Genomic DNA, 19,679 nt, shown 5'->3' on the forward strand with positions numbered 1-19,679 from the left:
ATGATGGATGAGAAGTTTCCTGTGGAGAGTGAATCCGACGACAAGTCTCTTGCCAGTTTGTTTGCCAAGTTTGACCGTCGAATGGAGGCTTTATGGGAGCTGGAGCCTGACAGCGAAATTCCCCCCAGTTTCTCCCTTCTTGCAAACATGCCAGCCGACCAACACACCAATGCTTTGAATTCTAAAGCTTCTCCAAATTACTCGTTCATCCTCTCGGGGACGAACATCACCAGTTCCATTTGGTCTCAGTGTCCCATCAACAGCTGCCTGACTCCAGGCTTGTGCAATGTGGATAATACGGATGGGAAGGAGGCAACTCCAGATAGCTACAATGGCTCGAGGGTCGTGGGGAGTGAGCTGAAGAAGCTGGCAATCAAAACAGGCCTCGTCACTCCCCAGCTTGAGAATTTTCGCATCATATGGGAAGAGTCGACGACTTTGTTTCCCCCTCAGTTCATCGGAGTGGAGAAGGTTGTGTCTGCTGAGGCCGAGTCGTCTGCATCGACAGTGGTGAAGGAAGAGGAAACACAGGAGCAGCAGCAACCCAATGTGGAGGGAGAAGGTATAATGCTCAGTCCACTTGTTTGCTACCACACGGTGACGAAAGAGAGCTTGGAGGCTTTGAACCACAGCAGAGAGAAAAGTGGCTTCACAGAGGTCACCCCTCGCCTCGGCTCCAAGTGCAGCTCCTGCTCAGACGTCAACCAGTTGGAGTCAAAGCCAACCGTGCCTCCGACCTCCACCTGCCCCTCCACGCAACCTTCCAAAGCAAACTCCGAAGAAGACGAAGAGGTGGAGGAAGATCTGCTGACCTCGGCTCGGACGCACTTCCTTCCCATTCGGCGTCTGAGCGTTGATTCGTCGTCTGGATTGAGCGAGTCAAACGGTGGAGGGGTGCACTATGAGGATGGCACAACATTTTCTATTCAGTCCGCGTTGGAGAAGGTTACTTTTTACCGCAGTGAGAGTGGGAATTTGATCCTTAAGGAGGAGCCAGAAGAGGGTGAAGATGGCAACTGCAAGACTCCAAAGAAATACATGATTTACAAAGGGGCGATCGGCTTGAAGGGGCGCGGATTTTTGGCCGATCAAGACAACAGCGGTTTTTTGCCCAAGTTTTTAGTTAGACAAAATGAGAAGTCTTGTCAAACGGATGAAAGTGACGAGAGCTGCAGTGTTGGTGTTGCTAACTGTTGTTATGCCAGCATTGCTTCCATTGAAATTGGTGAGGAAGAGGTGGACGTGTCTAAGGGGGAGGAGTGTGAGTTCTTTTTTCCTGGAGATGCGTATCTGGCTGATGCGTTGGATGGCATGGATCAGGGGGAGGAGGAGCAGCCCAAGGTGGTGTCGGTGGTCGAGTGGTCCCTGGGGGAAGAAGTGCCCCCCGCCAGAAGACCACTCTCGGAGAGTGGCAGTGAGGGCAAGGAGGAGATGTCTGCCCTCTCTCAGGACACCTCTTGGCCGACCGTCCCCTCGCTCCTCTGCCAGTGCTCTTCCTCATCAATTTCTGCATCGAATGCAGCGCAAGTGTGGGAGCAGAAGGCATGCAGCGGGCAGTGCTGGTAAGGAATTATATTTTGCCATTGCCTATGGTTTCTGGCATAACTTCATGAAATCGATTCATTATGAAAATGAATTATTTAACTTTGTTATTTCACATTCCAAATACATCAGGACCTGAAGATGAGTAAAAACTTGAAATTGGTTGTAAATTTTATTATTAAGCTTTAAGGAATTATACTTCACTTGTTTTGAGCAATTTTTTAATCCTAGCTTTAACTTATGCTGCTATCCTGTTTACTCACTGTTGTTATCTTTTATTTTTGAAGGAAGGGCTTTAGGTCTGTGCAATCTAAATTCTTGTGATATTGCTGCCTTATCTCGCATTTTAATGTCTTACATGTTGACTCTTTCTTTCAAGAAATTTGTCTTTTTTTTTACTCTTGATGAATTGTTAATTATTCATGTCTAGAACTTATAGAATTTCACTGTAAGAGTGAAATTGCGATACATATAGGTGGTCCGTGGCTTTTTCTTGAAAAGTTGAAAAGGTTGAGAAATTAGGTGTGGTGACATGGAGGTGATTCGATGAAATAAAATGTGGTTGTCAATTTGCACTCTTGCATTTCCTTACTGATGCAGAGCAACATTCACTTTAGTTTTATGGATCTTTTATAGACTCTGTGCCCGCGAGCTAGGAAGTCATTCAGATGAGTTGTGCATAGTGATTTAATCTGCACGGTTATGTGCATTGTATCCGTGATACTTAGACGTTTATTTGCTCATGAAATAAACCTCCTGCACCACTTTTTGGAGTTGATTTTTCCATTGTCACTTGTAAAATTACTGACCCGGATGACTTTCTAGATAAATATTTATGCACTCCTCTCAAGAGATATACCTCGCAATACCAAGTATGTAGCGTGGCAGAGATTTCTTGGACTCACTGTACCTGTATTTTTACAGGTAGTCCTTGGCCTTTTGACGATACACTACCATTCACTAGTTAAAACGTGATTCACACAGTATGCCTCATTCAATAAAATGAGCTTCCAGGCTATGTTTAGTGAGTGGTTAATCATCCTCGAGAGATATTTGTCATAATACCGAGCGTGCACCATGGAAGGAACTTTTTGGCCTAGCTACATCCAATTTATTTTCCTTGTACAGCATAGGCCGTTTGATGGTATAAAATACTATCACTCGCTATTAGGAGATTCTCGCAATATGCTGTTCTGCCTGTACCACTTTCACTGAATCACATTCAAATAAATTTCAAGGTATTTAATGGAACATTTCTAGTGGTTGTTACAAAATGGCTTTTCAACTGTCTTCTCACATATGTATATATATATGGGGTATATACTGTAGAACTTGTTTAGTACGTTTCTGAAGGGACCACAGAAAATTAACGTTCTAACCAGGAAAACGTGCTAACGAGGAAAGTAAATAATAGCAGTTGGGGTAATTACAATCTGTGGAAAAGTCGTCATAATTACATCTACTATCGGTAGTTCTCGTAGGATCGCCTTCCTGAACTCTTTTCGCCTTTAAAATGAGCGCTACATTGAAAAACAATACCATGTGAATAAAAATCACAATGTTTCATAGATTTCTTGAAGACAATTACATGAAAACGGCGTCTATCTCCCGTGATTTATCCTATATATATTTATAGGAAGAAGACTAGTAAAGCTAAGTCATTTCTTCTTTCTCAAAGCATACTCGGAGAATATAACAACAACCCTGAGTATGACAACTGGTTGTTTTTAAATATCATAACAATTGGACAAAATTATATTAACATTAAATTACGGCAACGGCCGTATACATTTGCTTCTGGAATGAAACCATATCGATTGTTATATTAATCGATATATCGATTGGTAACACGCAAGATTATTAGATTACGACGTAATTACAAGAAGATTTTATATTATACAGTTGAAATTTACTTTAAAAATTTGTCTAATGTCGTCTGCTTTCATGCCGAGATCAAGTATTTTTAAACTAAGCTTCGCGTGGAGATCCAGAGCATCATCTGCTCCCGCAGCAGTAATCAAGTAAATGCGCACGTACTCCATAGCCTTGATGTCGATTTTACGTGCAGTACTGCTTTGGATGAAGTGGGAATTGGATAAGACTCACTTCTTCGTCATGATAACGCGTGCAATAGCAACAATTGCCCACTCGTGAAATTTGTGCGCAGTGGGCACTCCAGAGGCAATAGAAGGTGAGGAGCTTGGGGTGGGGAAAATCGGGGCTTCTCATTGGCTGCAGTTTAGTTAGTCAGACATTCCCGACATTCCTGATTAATGGCCACATTTTATTATTCATCACGTCCCAAGAATTGAGAAATACGTTTGGATAAATCACGGTCGAAGAAAGAGATGTGGAATGAATGCAAGAATGTCAATGGCTAATAATAACAAATTAAATCATGAATTCGGAGGTTTACGACCCTTAAGAAGATACTAGAGAACGAATTGTGGGTTGCGTTGCGGCAAGCAATTGAGTGTACTAACCAGGAAAGCGCAATTTTTTCAAATGTACTAACCAAATACTTTTACTTGTATTTTGTTCGGATGGTACCCGGGACCGAGAGAAATCGCCATACTAAGGAGGAACGTACTAACCAAGTTCCACTGTATATGTACTCAGCATATGTCCTAAAATGCCCTCTGCCGAAGGAATGGCAACTACTCCATAACCCATCTCCCTGAGGAATTGAGGTTCTCACTCCGAGGCTAAGACTCGTGTGTACCCAATAATAAAAATTACCTTGCTGGTCGAATTCCTGTCCCCGATGAGCTACATACTCCTTTTTGACTGCTCTGTCGAGAAGGCCCTTCATCTTAGCTCTGAGGGGTTGTTGTTCCAATGCAGTGGGATCAATGCAAGAATTTGGAAAAAGATCTTGGCTCCTATGTGGTAACATTTTTTTGTCCTGGATTGAACAAAGTGCAGTGTTTCATCAGAAATGAAGAGGTTCTATGTAAATGCAGAAATTGAATGTGAATAAAATTGTGTTGAAAATCACAATTCTTATTTCCTCAGTCACGTCTAAATTCCACAGAGTGGAGCAAGTAACAGTTTAATTGGTATTTCAACTAAAACTTCCCTAGTACCTATGCTAATGAAACTTAAAATTTTCAAATTGTCAATTTTTAAAAATCAGTTTCCCATATTTCATGGCTGGCCTGTGCTCATTGTCATTTCCAAAGGAATAAAATCTGGAGATCGTCGCCCATTGCCCGCGACTGCTCCCTCCAAGAGATGGACTTGATGGCACCCATCTCACAACTTGCTGCTGCCACAGGCGAGCTGGAAATGCAAAGCAAATTGCTTCGCCAGGAACTGTCCGAGGAGAGCGAGCAGCTGTTTGCTGACCTCCACATGGTCCGGCAGATGTATCTCGGGATGGATTGGATGGGGCCTGACGACGAGCAAGATGATCTTGATGAGGAAGTAAGCTGATGAAAAGCTTGCCATGTAGTCATATTTTTGTAAACCTTCTTCGTTCTCATTTGTAAATGTTTTTCTAACTTAAACAAGCTGTCCACTGTCAAGTAAAAAATTACTTAATTGATTATCAATTTTCGGTTAGAGAATCGTTGGATGATTGTCACTGTCTGTTGCAAAATTGTCAAATAAATTTAGAGACTAATATCTCTAACACCCAATGTAGTATTAAAAATATAGTACATTATACAGTAAACTCTTGATTTTACGAAGCAGGATTTTACGAAGTTTTCGATTATACGAAGTGATATTGTGGTCCCGGTGAAAAGCCTATGCTAAACACATGGCGCTATTCGATTATACGAAGTTTCGATTATACGAAATGTTTTGAATTTACGAACCTCGGCTCGGTCCCTAGGAGCAAATGGCATTCGTTTATACGAACTACGGCGAAAAATTTGTCAACAAAACTAGTTACGCCGGCGTAAGTAGCTAAAAAATCAGCGCTTCCAACTGTGGTCCATTAAAGTGCGAAATCGTAAATGATAATGCAACTTTGGAGAGAAATGGGTCGCCAAAAACCTCACTGTGGGAATTAAGGGGGAGTAGGAGTTAAGTTAAAATATCGCGGCTGACATTATGCCCCTATTTACGTGCCTGTTCGTAAACATAGCATGGGCAATAATTCGTAGTTTGACATGTCAGGAAGGTCGCGCGGAGTATTTCGTACACCCCTAATTAACCCTTTGCACTGCTGTGAACGTACGTCGAAGACTACTTGACTACTTTTCGCCGAAGCACTTCGAAGGGTCCCTAATCCGGGACCCTTTCCTCGACGAGCTCACCCTCGCTGGCCCCTGAAACTGGGCTATTTTTTAATGCATTACCTGACGTAACCCTGGGTTTCAAAGGGCAAAGGTGCCATGGAGGAAAAAAGAGTAAAGTGCGTGTTACTGTGGGGCTGTGCGTCAACCAAACGGGCACGGACAAAATAAGCCCGTTGTCATTGGGAAATTTGAAAGGCCACGGTGCTTAAAACATGTAAAATTGGAAGCCCTCCCCGTGTTTTACCATGCAAATAAAAACAGCTGGAAGGCCCGAGAAATTTTCCAGCAAACGGTTATATGTCTACAGAGAAAAATTGCTGGAGAGAACAGCAAAATTGTTTTAATAATGGAAAATGCCACCGTTCATAAATACGTGGAAGATCTAAAATTGGCTAATGTTCGAGTCCTCTTTTTACCCCCGAACTCGACTAGCAAGTCCCAGCCCTTGGACCAAGGCATTATCCAGAATTTTAAAGTCCTATACCGGAAGAAGCTTGAGCGATATTACTTGCGATGGATCGGTATGTATACATTCATCTATTTTGCTCATGTGCGTTTGGATATCGATTTAGATATTTTTATTCATGATTATCATTCTTTCAAATCTATTTGCTACTTTTATAAATGGGAACAGAAATTAATAACATCCCGAAATGGACGTTGATACATGCAATCCGCGCCATAATATCTTTTCGTGTATATATTGGCCTTTGTGAATGAACAACTTAAATATCTTAAGTACTGGGCTCTATTTACCGCCAATTCATATTTCAGGCTTCTCGTAATGAAGACGCACTTCCAAGTCTAACCATGAACTTTCTTCTCACGCGCTTCCCCGTTCTCCCATGCTGGGGTTCTGTCTTTCCAAAGCCGTCCCTTCCCTCCTGCCGCCTTTGGCTGATCTTGCTGACACCCACCTTACGCATCCCAAACCCCTCCTTCCCCAGCATTTCCCATTCACTCCCTCCCTAAGGAGACTGAGCTTGTGTGCGTCGCAAAAAAATACGGCCCCCAAAAGTAGACTGAGGCAGAGCTGAAGGCCATTTCCCCACCCTTCTTTGTCCTGCCCCCTTCACCAGTCCTTGTGCTGACCACACTTCTTCCCTCAGGCAATCCCCATCCCACTCTTATTCACCCCACCCACTGGGAACGTTCCCCGATTGTGGAGAAGGGCATGGTTCATCTTTACCTGCAACGGGGGGAAGTTATTAACCGGAGAGAGGCGGAAGAAGTATCTTCCACTATCGGGAAAATGGTGCCGCGCTTATAATTGTCTCTCTTCTTCTCTGCTGACTTTTCAATTGAAATTAATTTCTTTGCTCTTTCCACACTATATTTATTTACGATTATGGCGCGACTATTTTTTAGTGCTAAAACTAAGAAAATCTTTTCTCTATGTCAATGATCCTTTGCCTAACTTTCAATACGGCGGAGAAAGGAACACGAAAACTAAATGAGGTGACGGTACAGGTTTTTGCGTGTCATTTTTTGGGAATTCACGCTAGCGAACCAATACTTAACCACGTTGAGAAATGATAAAACGTCTCTTGTAGGAAAACAATCAATGTGGATAATAACGTTTCTATCTATATTTCTCCGATACTGTAAGATGTTTCTCCTGTCGTTTTCCGGTTGGAACCTTGCTCCTGTCGGCATAAAAGGAGAGAAACATACTATATGAACAGGTCACCTCACACCCGGTATGAAGAATACAGTCCTGATGAAGAATTAAGTCTTTTATGGCAACGTCTGCGAAGATGATGGAACACAGTAGTCGGACGGAGAACTCAAACAGAATTTACTTCAAATATTCGCCAGAAGATAATCACATCCTACGTTATTTATGATCGTAATTGAATCTCAGTGAAAATAGAGCACATTCTGCTGAAAATACGAAGTAACTCGAAATATTAACTTACGAAGGTTATTTTGGAAACGGGCTAAGACCCTTGTTTTTCTTTTTTTCTCGTCACTGAGCGATAGAGGGCGACATAAATGGCGGTTAGGCCGGCTGCCGCTAAAATTCCGTGGGTGTCAGAAACAAATATCTATCTTTGGCATACTTAATAGTAGCTATTGGCTCCAAACCACAAATTTATAACTGTTAATTCTTATAATAAACATTGCAATTCATTACCCAGATAGCACAAAGTAAGTGAGTTAACCGTTTCTTATGGTTTTCTTACGGAAAAAATTCATAAGCAGCTTATCGTAAGCTAAGGGACTTATATAATGCAAGGGTAAGACGTTAGGGGCGTTTAGGTAAGGAATGCCGTCAAATATCCTCAGGCAATGTAAGTCACTTCTGTTGGAGCGCCAAAGGCGGCTGAACAGCGTACTACACATGCTACGCGGCTCATCTTGACATGAATTTAAAGGCTATTGGGGAAATTTAGCGAGTTTTTAGAAGGGCTGAACAACTGATAACAGATTTTCCCGTAAATAGAAAAAAATTAATAACTGCAAGCAACCGGCTAGTGAAGATATAAAGCATAATACAAGTACTCTATCCATGCGGCGGAAAGAAAAAAAAATAACGTGAGAGTGGAACCGAACGTGCGATCCTCGAAACCGAAGTACCACGCGCTGACCACTACACCACAGCAGTTGTTGAGAATTGATGGCGTAGTTACTAACTAAATATCCAATTATGTAAAAAAAACTTGTTTGGCATGTGCATGAAAAACTGAATTTATTCAAGGTCCATACATTTTAACATTTATGAATTTTAAATTATGGTTTGATAACCCGACGACTACAATACGTATATTAGATGTTCCTTCCAGCATTTTTATATTATTCTACGTTTGTATTCTTGTGAAATTGTGTTTTTCTTACGACCTTCGTTAAGCTATCACTTCATAAATGTGAATGATTTTCAAATTATGGCGGTATGATGTTATTTCTCCTCATAATATAGAAGCGCCAATAATAAAAACATTGTTTTAATGCATAAAGGCCTTAATTAACACTCTGTAACGATGGGATAATAACAGCATCTACGGAAGTGCTGAAAGTTTGGCATCCATTTTGCCATTACTCTGGATGTTTGTCGCCCTGGCCGTAAGAAACCCATAACAAGCTTACTTGAGATGCGACTTCCTTATTTCTTCCTTTCACCTTATCTCAATGACTTATAATGTGCTAGCTGGGTATTTGATTACGTTTTCTAAACTGGTCGGGAATTTCTTTAGCGATCGTTGATGTTGAAGTATGAACAAGAAATGGGAATTTTATGGTGGTATAATTATTTAACGATTTTTCACATCATAAATCGATAGCAAAAAGCCTTTTCTACGAATTATACCGAGAATAACCACCGAAAACATTTAAATAAGACCACTAAAGACAAAAAACGGCGGAAGAAACAAAAGCGAACATTTTTTCGTGACTTATGAAAAAGGTTTGAATTTACGAAACTCGATTTTACGAAGTGCCAATTTTCCGGTCCCACTGACTTCGTAAAATCAAGAGTTTACTGTATCAACCTTTTCCAATCGGATGTCATTGAGTGGCATTCGACATAGCCTATCTTACTACAAACTCACATGTCGAGTAACACTCAACTAGCATGATTAAACGGTTAAGGTACAGCAGACTGCCGATTATGCGTGCTCTGTTGTATCTGTACACGAGTTTCACTCCCCACAAGAGTCTTAAAAAATTAAATCCAATGCAAAAGCACCAAGATTGTTGCATTTTAAACTGAATTTACGAAGGCTTATGTTTTCCATTAGAAATCCCCACGAAAAAGGTAATTATTTTCTTTACTTGCTGACAAGGAATGTTTCAAGTTTATCTGGACATCTGCTCTAGCATTGCGGAAGACGATGAGAGGCAGGAAAATACTCTTGATTAATTTTAGAAGAATTTTCAATGGTTAACCAATAGAAATATAATTATAGGTTAGAAAAATAGTTATGTACGATCTTAAAATCTATTTTTCATGTCACATATGTGCAATTATTGCCATGGCTGCAATTGCAGTTGTCCGATGTAGCCTTGAATGTTAATGCAAGATTACACCAGGCTAATTAAATCCATTAGAATTTCCTATGTAAAATGAAATTAGTGGATTTACCTGCTGACTGTGAATTTTATCGAGTTCACTCAGACATCTGCTCTAGCATTACAGATGACGATCAGCGGCTGGAAATATTCTCTTGATTAATAAATATGCGATCCGTAAATGTATATTTCATATCGCTAGTACGCCATTATTTCCATGACCTTGCATGCGGTTGAATACGGCCAAAGGGAACCAGAGATTTTGTCGCAGTCAGGAAAGTATATGCCATGACTAGTCAAGGTCATACTAGAAAAGATGGGAGTATAATAGAAGTGTATGTAGCCAGGGAATTGGATGGAGAGATAGTATGAGTCATAGCCAGGCACTCGCTTTCTAGACAGTTTGCCAGAAGCCCTGTTTTCTTATAACTGCTGCTGCAAGATGGCGTGCCAGTTGCCTTCACGGAAGTTCTGTGATTCTATTCCCCTAGCCTTCTTTTCATTATAATTCAAAGAGTATATGTGCACTTGAACTGCAGTAATTCCAATTTAAAAGGTATGCATGAAATATCATATTAAAATATTAACTATCAGATAACATACAGTCGATTGCTGGTTTTCTCTGTGATAAATTATTTTGAATTCTTATCGTGTTAGTCAGTGTGCAATTGCTCTCAATGACCATGGTTCCACGTCCCGCAGCATCTGGGCCACATGCGCGAGACGCGACTTCGCACTGTGGTGCCAGACAGTGTAGTTTCCGACGTCTCGAAGTGGTTTCAAAGCATTTGTGCAAACCACTTTTCTGAATCCATGATTCTGCAGCCACAGTCGCGTGGTTTTCGAGATCCAGGTGTTACACGAAAAATAAAGAGTACATGTACAATCACGTTATCGCTGCTAAAAAGATTGAGATCAGGAAAAAAAGCTCTTGATGATTCTGGAAAGCAATCTAAAATGACAGATACCGTGTGTAAATGATCATAGAATGTTTGATTTGTGTGTATCATGAAAATTAATAGATATTTAAGAGAAAGTTTGGTTTATAGCATGTGTTCCGATTATTCATACCGCCCCTCCCTTATCATTACTGCAAATAATCAGGACTGTGCTGTACTTACATGGGCATAATGAGCTTTGTTGACTGATTTTTTGCCATTGTTCGTATGAACAAATTCCATATGCTCCTGGGGACTGAGCCTGTTGTTTGCAATCATAAAAATTTTCGTATTATTGAAACTTCATATTTTCGAATAACGCCATGAATTTACCCCAGGTTTTTCACAGATGACCGACAATTTGGCTTTGTATTGTCGAGACTTTACTGCATTGGTTTGCAGTGCTTTCATGCTCATTATTTTATGACCTTCTTTTCATTATAATTCAAAGAGTATATGTGCACTTGAACTGCAGTAATTCCAATTTAAAAGGTATGCATGAAATATCATATTAAAATATTAACTATCAGATAACATACAGTCGATTGCTGGTTTTCTCTGTGATAAATTATTTTGAATTCTTATCTTGTTAAAGGAGACAATTAACCTGCTCTACTGTTTTTATCTTTATGAGGTTCTTGAATTTTGTACGTGAAATCAGTGGTTACATGAATTGTCTTATCTCTCATCTTAAAATATAGCATCGAAAAGCCCTGAAAACAATTTTGTTATAACATTGGGCTTGCAATTTGGTTAGTGGGCTTCTCTCAAGGCTAGCAAATAATTTGTAGCAAGTGATTAGAGATATGCTCAATCCTGGTGTGCTTTGTTATGCTTTCTTTCTTTTCCTTTTGACTTCCTACATTTTCTGATCTGTTCATGGTAATTTACTCTGATTTTTTTAATGCTCAAATTTGTCATTTTTTGAAAACTTGTGCGAATTCTTATCCACCAGAATAATTTACTATAAATTTTTTAATTGCATTTTTAGATTGAAAATAAAAGTCTTCCATGCGATGAAATCTTGCCTGTTAGAAAAAGGAACTCATCAGGATGTAAAAAAGTTTCAGAGAATCTTCTAAATCAGGCCCTTCTTGATGACAATATTGTCGCATCGCACGAGAAGGTGAAAGCAAAGAAAATCCCGTATTCAAGCTGCTTGGACTATGATTTGATGGAGGAAATATTTGGGCCCTTGGACCCTGAGGTACGTACATCCTTCGCCTTCTTTCTCTTTTTTAAATAGTGAATGGCTGTTGTCATTTTCTTCCGTTTTTGTTTGATTTATTTTGTAGCTTATGCGTTTGCTTTATATTTGCAGCAGATGGACAATTTGCTTACCACAAATATTTCCCCAATGGCACCTAAAGGGATATTTTTCTCTTTTGAGCTCGAGGCCGAGTGGAGGAAAAACGAGAGAAACGCAAGCATGAAAGCATGCCCGAATGACCACAAAAGGTGGGAGGCGTAGCTTTTATCTTCCCCATGCACTGATAATTACGCTGGTATTGAGCATCATGTTGTTTCACATCCTCTCTATCATTTTTCCATTCTCTTCTGTAATACACGTAAGCAAGAGGCACACTTACAGGCTACAGCAACATTTTTCTGCTTCTAAACTTAGTGAAACCTATTATTTGGCACTTATCTAAAGAAGTTTAGATATGGTCCTACACAGTTTTCAGATTCAAATCAGGTTCGGTGACGTCCTCCATTCTCCATATGCTAAGTAAACCAATTTCTAGCATTTATCATGACCCTTTCCAGCATTGCAGTGATTGGGAGTGTGGCAACATTATTTCCTTTTATAAAATGCACACCATTCAGTAGGTTGTCATGACAGAATGCTAGTGGTCTTGTTCAAGAGGCGTGACTATAAAGTTATGTTTGCGGGAACATAACTTGAAGGTCATGTCTCTTGAGTGAGATAACTATCTTTCTTGTACAGCATCAACCGACTAAATTGTGAGCAATTTAAATAAGAAAGTAATGTTGGTGCACCCTGGTGAACCCTGCTATGCTTGCAAGAGTCATGACAAATGCCAGAAATCGGTTTACTCAATTTATGGAAAATGATGTATGCTACCAACCTGTTTTTAAAAACTGTTGGAAACAAAACTTAAGATATTTGCCTAAAGATAAAAAAATGATTATTCATCGAGTGAGTTTCATTAAATTTTGAAAATAGAAAGTCATGTTGCGGCACCCTGTACAATCAATCCATTGCCACATCCTGTTTTCCCATGAGTATGAGGACCTGCATCTCAAAGACCACTAATATTATTTTGAACAAAGTGCTTCATATTATGTATAGATTTTTTATTTTTGTGTTGAATCTATTTTGATGCAAATAATAATTTTATTACAAGGGGATAGAATTTTAGATTTATTCACAAATGTAGTAGCCAATCGCTTTCACAGTAGACAATTCAAGTTACATGTTATTTCACTCACCAGTAATTTTATGACGAAATTTTTATATGGTGTATTTAGTTTTAAATATAAATGAATGGTCTGGACATAATGGTCTTCAAACTGAGGAGACAGAAATTTGCTGTGGATAGTTGGATTGAAATTTCTATCATCTAATGGTGATTGAAATGGCAATTTTCCACTTAAAAAGTATTTATTGAAACTATTGGTTTTGGCCCAAATGAAACCAACGTCTCAACAAGGTTAAATGAAGTGAAAAATTGTACTTACATTCACCAGCAGACTTCAGAAAAGTTACTTCATATCCATCAAAGTATCTTAACTTAGAGTTTCAGTTTAAGCATGAATAATAGTTACTCTTTAATTGATAAGTGTACCACAAAATGGCTGGGGAATTTTACTATATGGGAAGCACACACCTCATCAGCTATGTATAATTAATTAATAATAATTTAGGTTCAGTTAATGTAAGAGATTAACATTCTAACATTCTCTCTCTTTTTTTTGCATACTACACAAGGGGGTACCCAAAAATAACTGGACAGAAATCGCTGTGCATGTTGCTCTTATATTTTGGTCTTCTACCTCTAGATGGGTGTAATTTCATCATTTCTGAGTCAGTATGCGAAACGGCGTGACTTAGGATGGTTTTACCGAGCCCCTGACAGTTTACATTTCAAGAATTTTTTGGCCTCTTACATTTTTGAAATGGCTGATATGTATTCGAGAGCAGCATGGATATTTTGTTCTCTGCTTGGTGAAATTGAGTTGGACACTGTTTAATATGTTGCCTACAGATTATATAGAACATGCCTTTAAAAGAACTCAAGTGTACGAGTGGTATTCGCAATTCAAACATGGCAACTGGTCGATAGAAAACATTCAACGCTCGGTCCAGCTTTCCAGGTCCAGAACTGATGAAATTGCAGAAAAAAAGCTTTTGCCCTTGTGTACGAGGATAAGACGCGAATCTTTGACGAACGTGCTGAACAACCTGGTCTTTCGTGGAGTTCATTGAAGCCAAATTTAGGTTAAGGTCAGCAAGTATGGCGAATCGCGGCAAAATCCATCCCCTGCTTGTTGACTCCTGATCAAAAAGAGGCATGTGTTTCTGCTTGCCGCAACTTGAATACTTATTTGGTAAAAAATTGCATGATAATGCTTCCTCACCCACCTTACTCACCAGATCTCACACCCTACTATTTCCTTATGTTCCTCCGAATAAAAAAGATGATAAAAGAGAAATGTTTTCATCACATTACAGAGGTGTAAAGAAAATAGAATACAGCGCAGCAAGGCATCAAAATTGATGAGTACCTAAGGTGTTTCGCACTTTGGAAAAAACGTTTTAACCAATAAATTAGTGTAAATGGAGAGTATTCCGAAGGTGACTAAAGTTTTTAACACAAAAAAATGTGTCCTGTTATTTTTGGGTCCCCCTCATAGATACTTCTACATAGATTAGTGTAGTTATTCTACCCCAATTGATTTATATGTACAGCTTTGCATTACTTTCTTTTCTAAGTATATTGTGTGATGCAAGCTATAGTGCTTGACAAAACTTCTTACTGCTCTTTTCTTCCTATAGCAGTAAAACTTGTTTGACAGAAGAAGCATGCCTCCAAAGTTCAATGCTGTAATTTATACAACTCTGAAAAAATGAGAAGTAGAGACAGCTTAAATACTCGATTGGAATCAGCAATTTTAGTTTCTTTAACATTTATGTGTGTACACATGTGGCTGGTTTTAGTAGTTGGTCAAATCTGCCTCAGTGTGATACTGAGTCAGCCGTCTGTGTAATTTGGACAAAAGTCATTTATTTTGTAATGTGGGAATGTTTTAAAATGATAATCATGTCTGGAACATCCTGCACCATGTAAAGGATCAATACATCGAGGAAGGCTAGAAGACATGTTATTGGCTTTGAAGGTGTGATTTGTCCTCTTTAAGCTTAAAAACTTAGCAATCACACTGAGATTCCGAAAGTTAGCTGAAATTTTATCCATTAATAATGAATCAATTGAATGTGTTGTATGAAAACCATGAAAAAAAGAAGCCAGAATTTGATTGTGTGGAGAAGCATGAGAAAAGGCATGATCTACATTAGATGGAGATGAGTTTAAAAGTACTTAATGCTTTCAAGTTATATTCAATTTCTCAGTTAGGTTAGCCAACCACAGATAATTTACTTTGATGCCTTTAATATTGTGTGCTGAACATCTGGAGTGAGGGGAGGGGGGGTGTCTTCCCTCAGAAATAAAAGTGGAATGAGAGTGAAGATTCTGGGAGGGGTGGGAGTGTAGACTCAGGCAAAGAGGCAGGAACCAACCAATGAAAGGAGGGAAGATACCTTGACAACCATATCATCTTCCTTTCAAGTCTTTATGAACCCAGCAACTGAGCCTCGAGGGCTTCACTTACTCCCATCAACAGAAATGGTGTTGTTCGATAAATGTGTAGTTATACAAATATAAGACTGAAAAATATAGTGCATTTATGATAATTTACCATCCTCCCTCTATGTTTGACCACAATTTCAACAAGATTCAAACAGGAGCATAGCCCAAGTAGAAAGACATCCTCATTCCCCCAATCCGTGGGTCGCCCCTAAAAATTGCCCCCCTCTTGCCACATTCTGAAGTATGATGAAAATTTTCTTAACGCTAGAACTGCTGAACTTTCCAACCCTACCAAAACCGCGGCATGGGACTTTTTTGTCCCATTGACAAAATACATTGATCCTGTCATGTTTAAGTATAATTGACGGTTTGTGGTTTGCGTAAAAAAACACGTTTTTAGGTAATGTTTAAAACGTTTTATTAAGTATAACTAGGAATACAGTAAACTTATTTTGACAGCAAAAGTGTTGTTTGTCAAAAGGGATGCAGCGCTGGGCAGAGGTGATGCGACCGCCGCTGCGTGAGTAGGCAGCCGGCGCAGTGCACAGATTATTCCCTTCTGCGCTTCTAACTGGCAGAATAACGGTATCTGTGCATCGATCCCCTGAGTAATAAAGTGTTATTATGCTAAATACAAAATAAGTGTACAAAAAAAACTGAAATTGTATGTTTTCCCCATATGGGACAAAAAAGTCCCATCCCACGGTTCTTGGTAAATCGTCGTTTTTCTCGCGAACCAAACATCGTACAATATTTCTGATATAACCTTTCGAAAGAGCTTAGACCATATAAGAACTAGACCCGCCATTCCCCACCCCTACCCATGTCTCGCCGTGTGGCCAACATCTCCCCTCCGCTCCCTTCCTTCCCCACCCACTTTTAAAGCGGCGTGACGTAACGGTTGGGACGCTCATCGTCGTAGCGCATGGCTACGAATGGGGATTCACTGTATCACTGCGGTATTCTGACCATTTTCTTCGCGATTTTTCAATGAAAAGTACTAATATTTATTGCGTTATGTACGAGAAGTATTCTCTCAGCCATGGTTGGATTGGTGAACTTACAATTAATGAACATTGGCATTTTTCGGCATTGGCAGCGACGAAAAATATTGTGGCAGTAAAATGAAAACAAAGCCCTTTGTAACCTTCCGCAGATTTTTTCTTATCTCGTTAGCGATCTAGCATTATTCGGAACATCGTTATAAAAACATGAAATCTTGTACAAAAGTTGTAAACGGGGGGAATTTTAGAGAGGAAAAGGGTCATGGTGTAAAGAATTTGCCGGTCATTCACGAAGTAACGCGGCAACGCCTTCGCATATAGTAATTTTTAAACGGTCAATTATGCGATGCAAATTGAGCTGCGCGCTAGCGCTACTAAAAAGGGATGTCAACAAATCAGAATTTATATTATTTAGGTAAGTAATTTAGTTATTTCATAAATGCATAATTTTTTACTTAGCAGACAGCTCTCGTGTTATATATATTTTGCGATGGTGGAAAAAGGTCTAGCGCCGGCTTTGCAAGTGACACCTACGATTTACGTACGCTACGGAAAATTCTGGGAATAAATAATACCTATTAACATATTTATAATTAGAAAGAAAGAGAGGATTGGATTAAAATAATTTTAAAAATAAATTTGCTTTATAACAATCAATTATATTTAATATATTGAATAACTTATTAAATATTTTTATGTAATTTTGTACGTATGTACTTACAGAGTTTTCAATAAAATTTTTTTAAACAATTTACGACATAATTTAATTTTTTATATTCTTGTCACAATACGTAAGAAAAAAGGATGTGGATTCAAATATCATCTAAGAAGTGAATCTCATTTTATTAAAAAAATCCAGACGCGATTACTCTGTCAAATGTGTGAAATGTAACAGATAAATTTCTATTTTTCACGGCAGTATGATATTTCGAAGCACTTGGAGACGCAAGACCATAAAAGATATTTAAATACTGCTCTATCTTCCTCCAAAATACAGAAATTTTAAATAAAAACAATTTATGAAAACGAAGAAAAGAAACTAGCATTAGCAGAAGGATGTATTTCCATTCTATTTTTTATAGTCATTCCTTCAGATCTAAGGACTATACATCACAAGTTATCAAATCGGTTTTGCAGCGCACATGATACATAAGGCCGTTCAAACAGCTGCTTTTTTGTTGCCCGCAGATGTGGAAAATATTGTCATTAAAATATATTTCTATTTCTACATTACACTGTGCGTCTTCAAATGCTGAAAGAATTTTGTGAAACTGCGTAAGTCGCATGTATAAGAAAATACTTGGTTACTGTAAAACGCGCTAGTTACCTCTTTCGTCAGCTGTAGATAGAATTTTTAAATTATACCACACCATGAATTCCTACTTTCTATATCAGGCTTAATGTCCTAGAATTGTAGAAGAGAGTTTTGATAAAGAATCCTCAAATTTAGCTAAAGTTTAAAAACAATCAATCACCTTTTTTTAAAAATGCTATTGAAGTTATTGAGGGATATAAAATTTTGGTAATCGAAGTAGCGAATGAAGTTTAAAATATCTGAATCAAAAGCGGTCAGAAAGTCAAAGCGGTCGACTAAAATCTCTATGACCTTTGACCCCCATTATGACTTTCGGAGGTCAAAATAAATTGTTGTACGGATGAATGAACTGCGTAACCGACTTTGGGACCCTTCAAAACCTATGGTTTGACACGTTGGTTGTCATGATGGCCAGACATTTAACTCTATGACCTTTGACCCCCATTGAGACCTCGGTGGTCAACAAATCAACAATAAGGATCTATTAACTGAAAAATCGACTTTGGCACCCTTTAAAACATATGGTTCGAAACCTGGGTGTCACGATGGCCGGACGTTTACCTCTACGGCCTTTGACATCCGTATTAACCTTGGAGGTCAATTAGTGAATAATACAGGTATTTGGACAATACCAATGACTTGGGTGCCCTATAAAATCCATGGATCGACACCTTTGTTGGTATGCTAATCTTTTTGCCCCCCTTATGACCTTGACGGTGACCTTACTGGGTCAACGGTTGAATTTTCGTAAATTAAAGTGTTTTTTTTTTCGGGTTTCTTGTGTCCGAAAACCCAAGAATTGACATTTTTGGTCAATGAAATGTAGACATTTTTCAATCTCGATTTTTTACATTAAAACCACATAAGGCAAATTAAAATTTTTGGTTTGAACCCACATTTTTATGTCAAAAGGTCAAAATTGTAAAAATTTTCCTTAAACTCAACAAAACTTAGGACCTTTCCCCATAAGTGTGCCAATTTTTATGAATATTGCTCGATGCAAAGTTACTAAAATTACGGGTCAAAAATGACACACAACCGTTGGGACAGTCTTAATATTCATCTTCTAGGAATGCCACCGTTAGGTTAATCTACTAGTAATAAGGAATATTTCAAAAATAATTTTGCCTTTTTATGGACCCCTCCCTTCACCCTTTGTAAAATATCGTAGGATTTTGCTCCACGCCTTCTTTTTAATCTCACGTAGGATTTTTCAAAATGTGTATTTTCAGTGTAAATACGTTAATCTAGGCTTCATTGTACTGGGCTTATAAATAAAACGATTTGTTTAATTATTTTTATTGAAGATTACCGAGATCGCAATAAACTGGTTTTTGCGGAAAAAATTACGTGATACTTGCCAGGACCCCTTCTTTTTACCCAGAGGGGGTGAAAAGGTATGGTCTAGGGGGAGGAAAGCCATGGTGTAGGGGGGGAAGCCATGTTCTAGGAGGGGGAGGGCAAGCCAAGTTGAGACATTTTAGCATGGAAAAGATGAATGAAACCAACATTATAAGAACATTATAACAGCGCTTTATTAGTTTATGAGATCATTTCCTTGAAAAAATAGTTTTATTTCAGTTAATTAACTTATGTTAATACATATCATTTTTCGTTGGTTTGAAGAAAATTTGTTGAATACTTTCGTTCCAATTCAGTACTGATTTTGCTTAAAGACTTTTGCGATTTTTGCTTCTAGGGGACAGCTGCTCCCCCTGGCCTTCGCTGGGTACGCCCATGTTTACATATGACATTCTTAATCAATTTATTTAATACGATCGCTTCTAGCTTTA

The 19,679-nt window shown here is 38.8% G+C and overlaps 1 protein-coding gene across 3 annotated transcripts in view; it reads left to right on the forward strand.

Moving 5' to 3' along the window:
• Nucleotides 1–19,679, forward strand: part of LOC124155424 — a 24,815-nt gene continuing 5,136 nt past the window's right edge. The window contains exons 1-4 of one of the 3 annotated variants that reach the window (XM_046529219.1): nucleotides 1–1,562; nucleotides 4,725–4,968; nucleotides 11,727–11,942; nucleotides 12,057–12,193. In XM_046529219.1, the coding sequence (XP_046385175.1) occupies nucleotides 1–1,562; nucleotides 4,725–4,968; nucleotides 11,727–11,942; nucleotides 12,057–12,193 (2,159 nt within the window). The remainder of the gene's footprint in view (nucleotides 1,563–4,724; nucleotides 4,969–11,726; nucleotides 11,943–12,056; nucleotides 12,194–19,679) is intronic. The other 2 variants (XM_046529220.1, XM_046529221.1) reach the window with 2 other exon arrangements.

The sequence above is a fragment of the Ischnura elegans genome, chromosome 3 (assembly GCF_921293095.1).
Source record: "Ischnura elegans chromosome 3, ioIscEleg1.1, whole genome shotgun sequence".
In the NCBI taxonomy this organism is placed as follows: domain Eukaryota; kingdom Metazoa; phylum Arthropoda; class Insecta; order Odonata; family Coenagrionidae; genus Ischnura; species Ischnura elegans.